The sequence below is a fragment of the Pomacea canaliculata genome, linkage group LG11 (genome assembly GCF_003073045.1).
Source record: "Pomacea canaliculata isolate SZHN2017 linkage group LG11, ASM307304v1, whole genome shotgun sequence".
Lineage (NCBI taxonomy): Eukaryota > Metazoa > Mollusca > Gastropoda > Architaenioglossa > Ampullariidae > Pomacea > Pomacea canaliculata.
In genome coordinates this window covers 16,413,017-16,428,610 of record NC_037600.1, presented here as the reverse complement: position 1 = coordinate 16,428,610, position 15,594 = coordinate 16,413,017, and the positions used below count along the sequence as shown (strand labels likewise).

The window sequence follows — 15,594 nt, the reverse complement described above, 5'->3', positions numbered from 1 at the left end:
TGGCGTATATCTTCTGAAAATTTAGGGGTAGAAGGAAATAACAATAAAATACTAAGCTGCCAAAAGTACGGCAACAAATTAGACCATTACGACCACCATGGATCTAACGAAAGAAAACACTATGACAGCAGAAGCCTTCATGCTATCCATTAGTTTCAGTCCTTATCTCACTAGATTTAAGCTGAGGGACAACTACAAGGGGTTGAGAAAAAATAAGATGTTAACTATAATAAATATAACTAAAATGTCTGAAAGTACTTTTATATTTCACTTAAGGTACACAGAGACCCAACATAAAAATGGAAGCTCGTCTTTATTTACCAGTAGTCTCACACGATGGAAATTTTGTATTCACATAATCGTTAATCTTACTGACTAAAAGGTTATTGTATACTACGTTACAAGGTTAGCCACATAAAACAGGTACATCTCCATGTAACCCATGGTTTATTCTATTACCACTTTCCATGTGGCAAAGATCATCCTTCAAAGTACTTTGGAGGATAGTCGATGCCGCATCTCCTGAGGAAAAACTGGCTTACAAACATCAAAGACTGAACTGGTCGTCCTGTACAGGCCCTGCTCACTATCGCCCAAAATAAATAAGAGTGTATGGGCCCATCAGATGCTGCATCTATCCATGTGTTCTGCTCCACTGACAGGTACCTGTCAAGGGATGACCGACTTCCATGTGAAGACGTACCACTATTAACTGGCCCACCCTGTATATATAAGGTACAGGTAAGGCAGTTTCCCAAGTAAACAAGGTCTTTATTATCAAAATGGAAAAAGATGTAGAAGTGTAGGCAGTGGTTTGCCTACCACAACAGTATTATTCATTTGCTATTAACCCTCTGAGCACAAAATAAAAGTTTAAGTATTACCAACACTGGCTAATAACAAGAGGAAGGTGAAGTTGTTTTTTTTTAATTAGTATTGCTGCTCAGATAAAAACATTGGACCAAGAAACTTGTACATTTTTGAAAGGAGAAAACTTGGAACTTTGCAATAAAAGTAATGAAAATCAGCATTCCTTTGCTACACTGGTAAAGCCAAAATCGTGGCTCATCATTCTCTAAGGGTTAATATGTACCTCTCAAATTTCACCAGCATTGCTGTCAGTTAACACATAAAACAGACCTTTACAGTAAATTCCAAAACGCTCCTGTAAACACATTTTTTAATCAGCATAGTCTTTTGTTCTATCACCACATATGTAAAGCATGTCTTTTGAGAGTTTTCCTAGTGATGTTGCTGAAGTCATCTGAAGTGAGCATAAAATGAGGTGGCAGCTGTTGTATTCTTTGTGCTCAGTTTTATTACCTTTTCCAATGATTTCTTTCAAAATACTAAAACTACTTCAATTTTTCTGTTAATGTTCTGTTACAGTTATTTCATAATTTTCTCCTATGCCTATATATATATATCTTATTAATCATATCACTAAGTGAAGATTCTCCTAGTAACCTACACAGTTTATTTCCACATCAAAACAACCAGAGAAGTTACAATTGTTATAAGTGTTGTTTATGCAGATCAGATCAAGATGAGTATAACTATACAGAAATTACTAAAGCATATATAAATGTCACTTAAAAAATATAAATCCAGTTGATGTGCACTCATAAAACACCAATTACCCTCGTCCCCACCCTGTAATAATAACAATTGCAAAAATGTCCACTTTACTCAGCAGTCTAAAGAAGCACCAAATCAATTGTTCTGAAGAACCTATCACGACAATCTGGTAACCTTGTCATTTGTTGTTGCTTTATTGTGACAAAGGCTGCACCTCCTCATCTATAGACCTAATGTAAGCTTCCAGGGCCTCTTCTGTCTTTTTATCTTTCAAACTAAGTCTCTTAATGTCCTTTACACTGCAAGGTCGACGAATACTATGGCGTCGACGGGCCCGAATACAGTTTCTGATCTGCAAGAGGACTTGCTCTTTGAATAGTTGTGTGTTGAACTCTGTTAACTGTGCCAGTCTGTCAAATGATTTGTGTGTGTAACGAAAGTTAAATGTGGAATATGGCCGTTCTGGATCGTCAAATAAGTCGAAGTCCGCAAATTCTTTTTCTTCTGCAGTAGTGCGGGGTACATCTGTGAAATGGAATGGAAAAAAAGGATAAAACTAAATTGTTATGCCAGAGAATAAATGGTCTTTAAAGTTAATACGTTGTGTAATACTAGTTTTTACAGCAGAATAAAAGTATATGCATTTCTCCGCACAAATTCTGTTTGCAGGGTTAGGGTTGAGTTGTGGTATGTACACAAAAGTAAACAGCTTATTCGGATGGCATTAATTAAAATTCTCCAAGTACTGTACACATTTAGGTACAAGACACTATATTTTTTAATTTATGGAAAATTTATATTCTGTTTATGATTTTACTCTTATGTTTGATATTATTGAAAGCATACTTCTGGCAAGAAGAAATAAAATTTTAGTATACAGCAACCTTCAGTACTGTACTCGAGTCTGATTTTTTGATTTTTTTGTTTTTTGCAATAAATATAAACTAAACATAAAGTTTAAGTGGCTGAACACACAAACGGGTTTAAATAAGACTAAGATATACAGTATCAACTATGGACAGATAAGACTTCTACTTTTAAATACCTGGTTTCTTCTGGTCTCTGAAGGTAATGTTGATAAGAACAAAATGCATGACAACAGGGCAGTGCGGATCTCTGGAATCTTTGAAAACATAGCACTCTTTCAAGCCTTCCCGGTCCACAATTGTTGGGTCAATGGGTGGAAATGGCACACGGTTCAGTCGAGCCCATTTTTCTGCTAATAAAAGTTCCTGTAATAATAATGAGAACTTAATAATGCGCAGCATCATGACCATCAAGACAGATCGCACTCTGCAAACCAGTAATGATAAATGAAAGATAACAGCCAGTGAACAGTGAGGTATGTTTAGGCACACTGAGCAGTATAAAGATGAGATACAAGAGTAGAATGTAAAGCAATGGATAAAGGGATGTAGATACTATAACAAGTAACAATTTTACAACATTTTGCACATTCCTGGACAAAGCAAATCACTTGTCTCCTACCCATATTCTCTATTTCTAAACTTTTTAATCAGGAGGGGTACAAATTGGTTATGTGCAAATCCTAGAAATAACAAATCTATGCAGCAGAAGTGATAACAATAGCACAAAGTGTGGGAGATTGGATAATTGCAGGTAATGCTATAACACAAGAATGTAAGCAAAACATGTAGCTTACTTTGAAAGGAGGAGTAGAATCTGATGGACGGGCACTGAAGTCAAAAGACAGGATCAAATCAACATGCCGTTGAGGCCGCAGCAGAAGAGGGTATGGGGAATTGAAGGACAGGCCTCCATCCACCACGTACATTCGTTTCAAACTTGTTGGGTGCTTTTCAAAAATTTTTCTGAAGGTTTCTTTAGAACAAAAATAAACAAAGGATATTGTTTCTTTCATCAAAGTATTTACTGTGCCTTATTTAGTACCCCCCCCCCCCAAAAAAAAAAAATAAAAAGTTTCTGTTGAGACCAAGCTTAAGGGTGCAAGGGAAGTAATCCACAATTTTTGCATAGTAAGAGAAAAATTTTATATAACATTGAAGAGACTTGCTAAAGTGCCCCAAAACTGAGTACAATAGGTAAAACTTCTTTGGAACATGGGAAACAGAAAAAGTGTAATATCAAGTTCCCATTCTTTCATCTGTAAAGACTGATCATTACATCAAGATGTGCATAAATTGACAGATTCATAAAAGGAAAATCAAAAGGATTGCATTTTTATACTAACCCTTTGGGGATGTCGGTGGCTCGTCTTCAATTTGAGAAAAAGGAGAGAAAGGATACATATCATTGAGTGACAAACCACGCATGAAGTTGTGCACCATAGCTGCTCGTCCTTCAATTGTCTGCATGAAGGAACTATCAAATAAACGTGTCAGCATGCCATTCCAGAATGTCTGTTTCTTGTGGTGCTCTGTCTTGGATGGTTTTCGGCGGATAGACCGAGTACGAGTTGGGACTGGTTTCACAGCTTCACTTTCTGCCTTACATTCTTCTTCACTGGATTCACTGTCCTCATCATCTTGGTTATCAATTTCTTTCAGCAACTCTTTTTCTGGAAAAGATCAAAACAGAGCACTGAATTGTATTTAAGGCTTTTGAGACTGAAATGGACAAATACGAAAAAGGTCATTAATAATGCAAAAAGAGTTATACCTTGAAGAAGGATAAACAAAAAAATGTTGCCAATTTCTGAGATATTTTTGAAAATCCCTCACCAAGTTCCTCTCGCTCCCTTCTTATAAGCTCCAATGTATCCAAGTGCTTGTCATTTTGAAGCAGGGATTTAAACTGGATGCAGAAAGCACTCCCCCATATTCCTAAGTAAAAAGGCACAAAATGGTCAATAAAGGCAATAAAGAAATTTCCAGATTTAGACGATATGATTAACACTCAAACTTTTAGATTTGTAATTTAAGGAAACTGGAAACGTATTCAAGTAGTCTGATGTAGTAGTAGTGATGAGTGACTGCAGAAACCAGATTACTCTTGATATAAAAAATTTATCTCAAGCAAAAGACACTCACAGTAATTGTTTACTATGTGTGGTGCCAAAAAGCAACAGTAAATCACAAGAAGACTTTTTAATTCATGATAGTCCAGAACAAAACCCTAACCTTGGAGAAAGTGCAAGGGATGCTCTTGGTGGCTTTTGGCTACTTGTCCCATGAAGAACTTGCTGCCAAACAGCTCTGGTTTCATGAAAGTACCATACTTTGGCATTCCAATTTCAAAGGGGGAGAACTCCACCCATTCTGAATCAGTCATTGCAATCGATCATCATTAAATCTGTTGGAAAAATAATCACTTTCTTTTTCTTGGGCTGTTCCCAAGACTACAGACTAACTGGATAAAGACATTGGTATTGTGTTGCCATTATGGTTATCATGAATTCTTCTGCTGATGATAGTGGTTGTGGGATGCAGATGGTAGGTTCTCCACTGTACTTTACACTCTTATCTACCCACAATATCAATATCAATGCATTCATGAAGAGAGCATAAAATCACTGAACATCAACAAACACCAACATAACAGCTCACAAGTTTTCACCTGCCCTTGTAATACATCTCAAGGTTGTGCCCTGCTTTATCACCTCTGTCGCTGCTTGACATGATCAATAATCCTATTCTTCCTAATTACTCTGAATAGTCCCCACTTTCCTCACCATATGACAAAGGCTAGAAATGCCATTATCATAAACAGAGCAATTAAATTTGAATTGGCAGGCTCACCATGGAAAATCATTGCAGAAAGATGTTTTTTCACATGAAGACAAGTGTAAAGGGGCATCGGAATGTTGCCATCTTGAATTTTTGCCTGTTGATCAGATAGCTTGCTATCCAGCCTCTGTTAGAAATGCACAAAAGTGTGACATTCATGACAGCAAACATACAATCAACAATACATAATCCTGATCTTCTTGACAGGATTTTTCTTTTCCATTATTAATTAATTATTAATTATTAGTAGCCCTGTCTCTTAAATTTAGTTCTCATCTGGACTAGTCATTATGAGAAAGATCTCTTTTATTCCAAAAACATTTTCTGAGTTGATCCCTATAAATGTTTCCACACCAGCACCTCGATCATTATTCTTATCCAAAACAGACTGCTTTCAAACAAGAAAAGGAACAGAATTTTACCAAAAGGAGCTTTGATGCAATACAAAAATGAGAAAATAACATAAAGATAATTACTTCCCTAAATCTGATTGCAGTTATCGGACACTTTCATTCCCTCACCCCTTGAAGAAGAGTTTCTCCAACAAGATGTCCAAAGAAGTCTGTGAAAGAAACTGGTTGCCCATGACGACGTTTTTCCAGAATTCGACGGATATATCGGTACATACTTTGTGGCCCCAAAAGCCAGAAAGGACTTGAATCTATGTTCTTTCTGAGCTCTTCCTGTAAGTCTTTTGGAGTTTTCTGGGGCCAGTCAGGGTGTGAGTAAAGGTGTGATAGATACCTGAAAAAAAAAATTAAATGATGCCTGAAAAATCGTGTAAAATAAGCAACTTTTTATTTCTTAAGGTTTAAAGTATTTACATTTATATTGCATATAATGAGAAAAGGTAAAGATAGGAGAAAAATCATAAAATTTAATGAACAGCAGTAAACCATATTGGAATCTGTCAGCTTCACTCAGTGCAGTAATGCCCCAAACCCCTGTATTAAAGGGCTGTAGTATTCCTGACCCATTCAGTCCTACATTTTCAGTGGAAGGTTATCATTCAACCACCTTGAAAATTAAACCAGCAGTAATAAACCAAAGATACAAACATCTTTCACAATCACTGTTGTGATGCATACTGTCATTGTGGGTTTTCCTCTGAGCATTTCCCACAATCATGAGCTAAGCACTATAGTCTTCGTTAAGCTTTCACTTACCAAGCAGATCCGGAAAGGCCAGCTACATAAGTGACCATGTCCAAGATTCTTGTCTCAACCAGGGCACTCATGACCCCACTAAGTCCTGTCAAGGCACGAAAGCCCCCTCCTGACCCCATAACACCAATGATAGGCACCTGAGAAAGTAAATGGTGGAAGTGGTGGTGTTTTCTTATAGAGCATTAATTGTAGCTTTCGTTCTGTTCAGAGAGGTGCTTTCTCATTCCCTAACCCTAACTTATAATGGCATGGAACTGAGATCCAGGAACCAAACATACATTTCTTCCATTTATTTTCTATTATATATCCATTCTCTCTTATTATTTGTTTGTTTTTTTGCCCTGCTCACAAAATAAAGATGTTGGTGCCAAGAAATCTCTTTTCACCAGGTGCAACGTTTTAAGTTTCTTATGAACAGTGCTATGAAGTCTATACATATTTACACACAAGTTCAAAAAAAAAAAAAAATTCCATTTGAAAACTCTTTCAGTCCATAGCATAAGCAAAAGCAAAATCATTGGGGAAATGTACCTCTCGTAGATTCCTTGGTGCATTTACTTTTAAAATTTCCTTCATAGCATCAAAAATCTTTCGCTTTCTGGTGTCAATGAACTTTTTCTCTTCATCACACAGGGCAAGGCTATAACGTAGCTGAGTGTCACTCCTGCAAATAAATTAATGTCACTTAACATTTTTATGTTTAAACGTATTTCAATATTTTGGTATTTCAGCTGTGAAAGTGTTTGACCTAAACATTTATTATTTCACCACATGAGATTGCATATGAAACATGCCTTAATAAGGCCAAGACATTCACAGCAGTCTCCAGTTACACAATCAGATGCAGCACTATGATAATTCCCCCTCAATCCCCAGAAAACACACACACACATTCACTATACACAACACACTATACCCACATTTCAAAATGAATCTGAATATGTCATACTTGCAGTAATATTTCATTCCATTTCATAATTTAAACAAAGATATTCGTGTAGAATGTAAAATTTGCTCAGAAAAAATTGATATTTAATCATGAGAAATACAATAAAAGTATCTCCATCTATCACTTACTCCAGTTCTGCCCACATTTCAATATCTACCTCGGATGTCTGAAAAATGAAATAAAGTTCTTGTAATAATGTTTTCCTTTATATCAGAAAGACATGATTGGTCAGATGAAAAAAAAAATCACTGAATAATTATAGTTTTCACATTCTGTGGGTGTGGTGTTTTCATTCCTATTCCTTAAACACATCGATATGAATCCATGAACATATGTGTGTGGTGTGTGTGTGTGAGGGAGAGACAGAGAGAATGAGAGAGAGTATACATTTGCTACAAAATAAGGCTTAAATTTTCAATTATATACTGCAATAAACTTCATTTCATTCCATTAAGTATTCCAAAGTGAAAAGTATAAAACTGCGAGGTAAGCAAGATAAGAACAGATGCAAATATGTACTGTAGCTATTTATAGCATACCTCATTGAACTTTATGGTCATTTTCTTCTTGTTGTCAAAAGGGAGAGGGTCTAGAGGGATGTTCCGTGTGCACAGATGCTCATCCACTGTGTAGTTGGAATCCATCAGAGAAATTTCTGTTAAAAAAAATATTGTGTGCACTTTATCTAGATGGAAGAACTGAGAAATAGAGATGCATGCACACACACATACACAGAGATCGCATTAGATGTCTGAGGGTGAATAAGGCTTGTTTATGAATGTTTTAGTTTTAGTAGTAACTGTCCAAAATTTCGATTAAGATTAATAATAATAATAATAAAGTCAAAGTATTAAAACAAACAAATTTTATGACTTATAAAAAATATTGATGTTAACATGAACGAGTAAAATATTTTGATATACAAATAAGTGTGAATGTAGAAGGGGTGGGGAGGGTCTGTCAAAGATGACATATTGTCACAAAACAGAAAACTTGAAACCTTTTACCATCATTTGGCATTAAAGAGGTCATACGTCTGTTAACTCCTCTGCATCCATTACAGATTAGTTAAGTTTGTAACACAATATTGATCATATAATAAAACTGACATGTTATTTTCATATTATAATCTATACTTTTTAACATCATGAATAAATCCTGAAATGTTCATGGTGTTTGAATTTTACATATTTTTTTATCAACATAACATATTTGTGCTTTGTAAGTCAAAAAATTTTGCTTGGGACTTTTTTTAAAAAAATTAAGCTTAAGGTTTAAAACGATTTGAGTAAAGTAAGATTATTGAAAGACAAACAAGGAAAAATGAAGCTGTTGACTTTTTTCTAACCTAGTTCATTCTGGACCTCTGTGTCCAGGAGGAATGTGAAGGTTTCATTCCATATGGGGTTTACATCATTGTCTTTTACTGTCGTCTGGTGCCATCCATTTGGAGCTGTGTTGATGAACAACGTCAGGTATGGGTCTGGTGTGTCCACTGAAAATGATAATGGTGCTAAATGAAACTGCGTTTAAGCCCTTATAGCTGTGATATGACATGCTCTCCCTAATCCTCTCCGTTGGTAGAGAAATATGTTATCAGCATTAGCTCACAGCTTCGAATATCAAACTTCCCCTACTCTCTTCATACTTGCCTAAATCTTGTGCCCATCCTTTTGTGATGTTCCTGCCTCGAAGAACTTTTATAGACAGATAAGTGCAGGGTCTGTGGGAGACCTTCAAAAACAGTCAAATAATACACTACAACTGCCTCTAAAACAAATACATGTACAGTTAATTGAAAATATGCATACTTTAAAAGAAAAAGTATAATCTCACGAAAAAAAAGGAAGTCCTTTATGTCCCTCCCCTCAAAACATTTTGTTCTCCCTGCCCCACAAAAAGTATTGACTATAGTTCTTGATAAGAATTGTCGTGAAACTTCAGAGTTATGGTAAGTGCATAGTTATCATACATGATGAGCCTCTAAATTGTTTGTCACGTGTGACAAGACTTAAAACACACAAACACACACATGCAAGGACTGATCGACGAACCTTCCCCTCCCTGTTGTCCCCCTGCCTTCATATATGAGTATTATTATAGACTCCTCCATCCTTTGAATTTTTTTTTTTTTTTTACGAATGACTATTTGATACTTCGTTTGCAGCGCACGTTCGTCTCAGCCGACAAGGAAGTAATTTGAGTCTTATTTTCAGACAGACGATATTACAATAATAAATAGCAAATCAAGAAGAAGAACAGCCATGACTCCTAAATCTCAGGGGCTAAATCCTTCTTGTATATCGTTTCACAAATAAATTTCTCAGAAAGTTAAGTACATATAGCGCCAGACAGTTCTCGACTATAGAAAGTCACCCCGTGAAAGGAAATAAACACTAACATAATCTTCAAATGAGCATTCCGGGATATAACCTGAGTGTAATGTGAAACCATAAAGGCCTACTAGAGTGCAAATAGTTCGTCTTGTTATTTTCAAGTCTCTAAGTTGAGCTAAGTACAAGACATTTAAAAGCTATATAAGTGAATAACACTTATTCCGTTCTGTAATCCTACCAAAAAAAAAAAAAATCAAAAAAAAAATAAATAAATAAAATAAAAAGCTATCGCGAGAATGGTGGGGAGTCATTCAACCAGAATTGTATTGAACTCCATTCACTCACTTGACTAAAGGAGTTTGTCTGCAGACCTTTCAGCGGCCAAGTCCGGATTTGGTCTCTATTGTTATGGTTGCATAAACATGTGTAAGGAGAGAAAGAAAGAGGAAAGGACCGAAAATATATTTTTAACTGAAAACTATTTTAAACATTTTCACATTAAATTTTGTATAAAAGCTAACATCTTGTTAATAAAATGATTTAAACTTTGTGGTTTCGTTTGTAGGTGTCTTTATGACTCACCTCAAATATCTGAAAGGGATCAAATCTGAAACATGAAGAAAAAATAATTCAATACCCTACCGATTACAAATTTAGCAAAAGTTAATAATTTAAATGTCTGGCTTTAAAAAGAGAAGCTTTAAAGACTTTACCACACAGGCCATGTATATATAGGCCCAGTCCCGTAATTTTATCGCTATCATTACGATTCTGATTTTTTTAAAAAGAAAGCATATAAATCAAATAGAAGAAATAAAAGGTCTTCATATAGGTCTAAGTTACATATAAATATAAACTTTCCTGTACTTCCCAACTCAGATGTTCGTTACAATCGCTGTCCAAAGCTCAAGCGCCTCTTTCTGGTCATTGCAGTGTTCGATTTATGAGAATGAGTTTTTAATTTCGCATTCATTTACATGCTGTTTGCATAAGAGAGAGCCAAGCGATGACAGCGATGACAGCGATGGGGCGGTTGCGGTTGCGCCCGGCAGAGCGATGAGAAAAGTTGTCTTCACTACCTCCCACCTGTAGGCGGAGCTAAGGCTGGTCGCTGGTCAGTGGGGCGTGGTCTCTACTTTGTTCGCTCTGGTTGGTTGGAAGATGATGGTTCTGTATTCGTCCATTGGCCTCCTTGATAGTACGTGTGTGAGTGAAAGCACGAAGCTTAAATAAGGGGACAAGAACTTGCAAGGCACTGCTAGACACCTTTGGTCAATGGTCTTCAGCTTTCTGCAAAGGGATTTTTATTTTCGACAACGAGACTTGAATCAGAAGGGCTAAAGATTCGGGATGCTTGTTGGAAAATCTTGTCACAAGAGGCCAGTCAGCGACAACGGAATGTCATGACAGCTAAGGTAGTGGACACTCCAATGAGCCTACAGAGTTCTCGATGGTTTCCACAAACAGTCTGCCTTCTTCTGGATTCCTAGCACATTTTGCCCTCTTTTTAAAAATGCATCAATGTTGATGAATGTTTCTAATCACACAGATGATTTCCAGATGAAAATAACAATAGAAAAAGACAAAAATATTGTTTTGAGTTAAAAAAAATAGTTGTGTAAGCCAAAAGTATTTTTGAAACCCTTCCCGATCTAAATATTCCCCTGTTACTGACAATTTATTTCTCTTAATCCCTAGCCTCCCACGTTTTTATTCTGGACACCTGTTGGCAGCCTAATGTCCACAATGACTCGCTGTATAATCGTGTGTTTGTTGATGGAGAAACGAGAAAAGAAAGTTTGTAGATATATCAGCTTAGTATGTGTTATTAATGCAGTATTCTTGTCTCTCTGTTTTTCTGTCTCCCCAGCAAAGAGCGAGTACTGGTCAATTTGTGTGTTAATGTTGACTGTGGTAAGCTTGTAGTTGTATTGTGTATACCTCATGATTGATTACAATGCTTGGGTCTGAAGACTACCATTGTTCCCTTTACCCTACCATTTACAGCACCCGGACTATATGCAAGGGCTGTGAAACCAGGTCAACAACATCCTGCACAAGATGTATGAAGTGTAACACCACTATCAGGGACAAAGGTTTATAAAAGCCACCATCTTGGCTTTAAAGTATTGTCACAGAGTTAGTAAGCCAGCGGTCACCCCTCAGTGCTCCAGTGTTCACGGAGGGGCCTACATGTCGACCCCAGTTTCCCCGACTTCTAGCGTTCAGCAATCCTAGTTGCAGATAGGCCCCACTGTCAAGTGCTTGAGCCCTAAATAATCGGTGTCAAGTGACAAGTGCTTCCAGGAATGACGAGCAGTAACAGCATTGCTTGCATCTCCTCAGCATCAGTTTGCTACTCCCCTCCCTCCAACCACCTTTCTACAGGGCCTGGGGACAGCACACTCCTGTCTTGAGACTCAACACCACCAACCCTAATAATGGTTTGATATTTTTGCGTAGGCATTTGTAAATAACAACATAAATATATATATATAAACAAGGACAACAGTCGCACCGACTGAGACATGGCCTACTTTACAACCTTGGGCCCGGATACAGCAACCCTCACCCCATGCCTCCCTCACGTCTTGCCTGAAGAGACACGAGTATTGTATTTCTCTAGTGACTGAGAAACTGTCATTCTCATTAATGAACCGGAATTGGCTTTGCTTCCGGTGATACCCTAAACGTTTTCGGTCTTTGTATAAAGATGGGTGGTCAAATCCGACATAGATGTTGTGAATAACGTTGGCGGTGGACGAACGGAAGACTAATACTGTGCGATAGCTAAAGAGTTGATTCGCCATAATTTTGTTGAACCTTCCTGTCACGGGCCAGAAATAGCAATTAACTGTCTCACTATATATAAAGCTTCTTTTAATGGACACTATAAAATCAAAAATGAGTTTAGGGATTTTTTAGTGTATTTTCAGACAAAAACTTCTCGCCGCAGTTAGAAAGATCCTGGAGATGGTTTCATGAACCATCCACTCTTTTCTTTTTGCTAACCTACAAGTGCACAGCAGTTGTTAACTAAAAAAATATGGACGAATGTCTGCCAAAGTTTGGTAAAGTTTTTAGATGATGATTTATATGACTTTATTAAATTTGTTCATACTTTCCTCCATATTTTTCCGTCCATATATTAAAACGACTTTGAACTCTACTATCCGTGGTAACTTTGTAGAAATTCGCATTCCTTGCAGCTGGGCCCTGGAGTGCAAGTCTGAGATAACTCGAGAAAGACTTCTGAGGGATTTTTTTTTTAAACTTTGCCTTTCTTTACGTTTTTCATTTCTTCAGTCCATTTACTTTCAAATACTGGTCATATTGATATTTATACTGGTCATGCAACTATCCAATTGCTCTAATTGCCCTTGTGGATGAATAAAGTTGTATTGAATCCATAACTAGGTCTTCTTTCTTTCTTTACTTTTGCATGTTTTGTAGCATTATTAGCCGTTTCTTGTCTTGACAATTTGTTTTTATTTCTTTCTATATCTCTTTCTCTTTTCCTTTACATCAAGCGCGTGAAGTGATAGTGTAGGGAACGATTGGAGAATCACTGGAAAGGGATGATGACAGCAGTGATGTAAATCCAAACTAACACAACAAAGCGAAGAAGATATGTAGCAGACTGTGAACTCCATGCTGAATACACAGAACATAAATCGAGATAAAAAAGAACGAACGTACTTACCCTTTCTGATCCCTACCCCGAACTGGCCGAAGCATGGCTGGTGACTGGCGAGGATGAGAGCGATGTCAGTCGAGTGTCGGAGTAGCTAACTGATGTTGACTGCTCGTCAACAACCTCTAGCGTCCTCTGGCTGCACACACGAAGGTGAGGGACATGTCTGGTCGTGTGCTGAGGCTAGATCCTGATGTTCAGTCAACGGGACTAGCTTCTTTTTCAAGGAACTTGATTACGGGGGTCACATGACGTTGCCCCTTCATTTTCAGGGAAGAGCAGGTGAATATAGGAGGAAGGGGGTATAGTGAGCTGTGTAAAGGAAGTTGAGAGAGACTGACGTGTGATTATTGTACATATTGCTCCCCTGCAAAATTATGTTGACATAGGTACCAGTTGAACCCTGTCACCCACGGGATCAGTTCCCCGGGGCCAGTGTCATCCGCGTTTGTCGCAAAACTGAGGAACATTAATTGCAACAAGGGGATTAATTACAGAGAAATCACGATTACGAATTTTCTCGTTGTTTTACCTTGGCAGTTGACTCACCTGTATATCAGCCAGGCACATAAGAAAATTCTAGTCAGTTAAGGAATCTTCATGAATCCTTCTCTCAACTATCAAATGTCACGCTTGGTATCATCGACATCAGTCTGTGTCGAGCAAATCTCTGAAACAGAAAAAAAAAAAAGCCATCTAGAATAACGCGACTGTCAGGACACAGAGATGTGCGCCTCGCTGTATAATAGGACCGGCGTGTCTCACCACCCGATATGTTGTTAGTCTCTCTGCAATATTATTGTAGACATTTTTGGGGACTTATAGAGATTAATGCGATCAGGGGACGAGTTCTGAGTTTTCAGACCTACAGTCCACCTATGACCTCCGGGGGATAGTAAGGTGCTAACAATTAATGCATTGCCATTCACTGCCATGATATCTACCCAGGATTAGTGTGCCCTCCCTATTTAGTCCGCCAACCACCCGAAAAAAGCGACGACTGCTTCCCCCGTCCCTCCCGCCGACTCAGATGTCGAGCACTGTGTCAGTCTTGCCTCGGCGATTTGTTAGGTCGCTTGACGATTGGTTACTCACCGGTTAGGCTGTTGTACAGTACACAGTGGTACTGACTACACTATTATACAACACACAGGGGGACTGACTACACTATTATACAACACACAGCGGTACTGACGCCACTATTATACAACACACAGCGGTACTTACTACACTGTTATACAGCATACAGCATAAAGGTATCCAGAGTTCTGGTCTCGTAGTCCTTGGAGTTTTCACGACGACATCTGGCTGTCCTGATCGAGTCCGTTTACAACAATGTGTGTCCGGTTGTCATAGGAACTTAATTAGCCAAAGGACCGACAGTTCGGAAATATGTCAGCAAGGGGTCAGGATGTCACCCAGACTGGATAGTCACGTTACAAAGAGACTCAGGCGGCTCTAGTTATGGCGATGTTTGCTTGGTGGTTGATCTGTTTCAATCTTTCTTTCACTTATTATGCAATTTAATCCACTATATCGTCCGTTTGCTTGCCAGCTTCATACATCTTTCAAATTCTGTCCTTCTGAATACCATTATCCATTAAAAAAATAAACTTTTGGCATTTTTCTGCCCAGGAAGACTGAAAAAGACGCGCGTAGAAAACGAAACACAAAACAACGATAGCTGTATTGTTGTGTTCATTCTGTCCTCATCTGCAATCTTAAACTGACTTCATGCATACTGGCTGCATGGGACTCAGCGTCGACAAAGCGACGGCAGGTGTGGTGTAAGCAAGAAATATTTACGAGTTTTGCACCTTAGATACTTTCCTGAATGTCAATGCATCTCTATTTCTCTTTATGTTTTTCTTTCCTTTGTCATTATTTTTGCACCTTTACCTTCTATTGTCAGGGTTCAGCGTTGTAGAGCCCGATCTGGGACATCTTTGCCTTTCAAACAGCAGTGAACACAGGGCACTGTGAAGACTCAAGCCACCCTCCCACTGCTAACTGTATCCGGGTCCATTGTAGAATGATATGTGTGCATTCACTTAGTATACTACGCAGCCCCGGATGTGGTTTGTTTTCCTACTTATATCCATCAATTATGCTCAGACCGTTTTTCAATGGCCTTTCACGGTGAGATGTAAATGCAGCACTTCAT

General features: G+C 37.9%; 1 protein-coding gene across 2 annotated transcripts; it reads right to left on the bottom strand.

Annotated features, from left to right (window-relative positions):
- Positions 1 to 294: 294 nt before the first annotated feature.
- LOC112575457 (cytosolic phospholipase A2-like) lies at positions 295 to 15,453 on the bottom strand. Of its 2 annotated transcripts, none has more exons than XM_025257333.1 (18): positions 15,330 to 15,453; positions 13,980 to 14,100; positions 13,440 to 13,569; positions 10,319 to 10,343; positions 9,053 to 9,134; positions 8,749 to 8,895; positions 7,940 to 8,055; positions 7,529 to 7,566; positions 6,983 to 7,115; positions 6,452 to 6,588; positions 5,807 to 6,029; positions 5,298 to 5,412; positions 4,680 to 4,817; positions 4,281 to 4,382; positions 3,791 to 4,117; positions 3,242 to 3,420; positions 2,624 to 2,810; positions 295 to 2,103 (listed from the first exon to the last, which is right to left on the bottom strand). In XM_025257333.1, exons 3-18 carry the CDS (start codon positions 13,472 to 13,474, stop codon positions 1,772 to 1,774), a joined length of 2,316 nt encoding a protein of 771 aa, XP_025113118.1. In that variant the 5' UTR covers positions 13,475 to 13,569; positions 13,980 to 14,100; positions 15,330 to 15,453; the 3' UTR covers positions 295 to 1,771. The 2 variants fall into 2 exon arrangements, with proteins under 2 accessions (XP_025113118.1, XP_025113119.1); XM_025257334.1 differs by lacking the exon at positions 15,330 to 15,453 and adding an exon at positions 14,658 to 14,787.
- Positions 15,454 to 15,594: the final 141 nt, after the last annotated feature.

What these genes read in the sequence shown, in the direction of transcription:
- LOC112575457 (XM_025257333.1), bottom strand. Translation starts at nt 13,474, where the DNA reads ATGCTTCGGCCAGTTCGGGGTAGGGATCAGAAAGG. An exon ending in CGGGGTAGGGATCAGAAAGG is followed by an intron (nt 10,344 to 13,439) that starts GTAAGTACGTTC and finishes TTCATGTTTCAG; the next exon opens with ATTTGATCCCTTTCAGATAT. An exon ending in TTCTGCAATGATTTTCCATG is followed by an intron (nt 4,818 to 5,297) that starts GTGAGCCTGCCA and finishes TGACTGATTCAG; the next exon opens with AATGGGTGGAGTTCTCCCCC.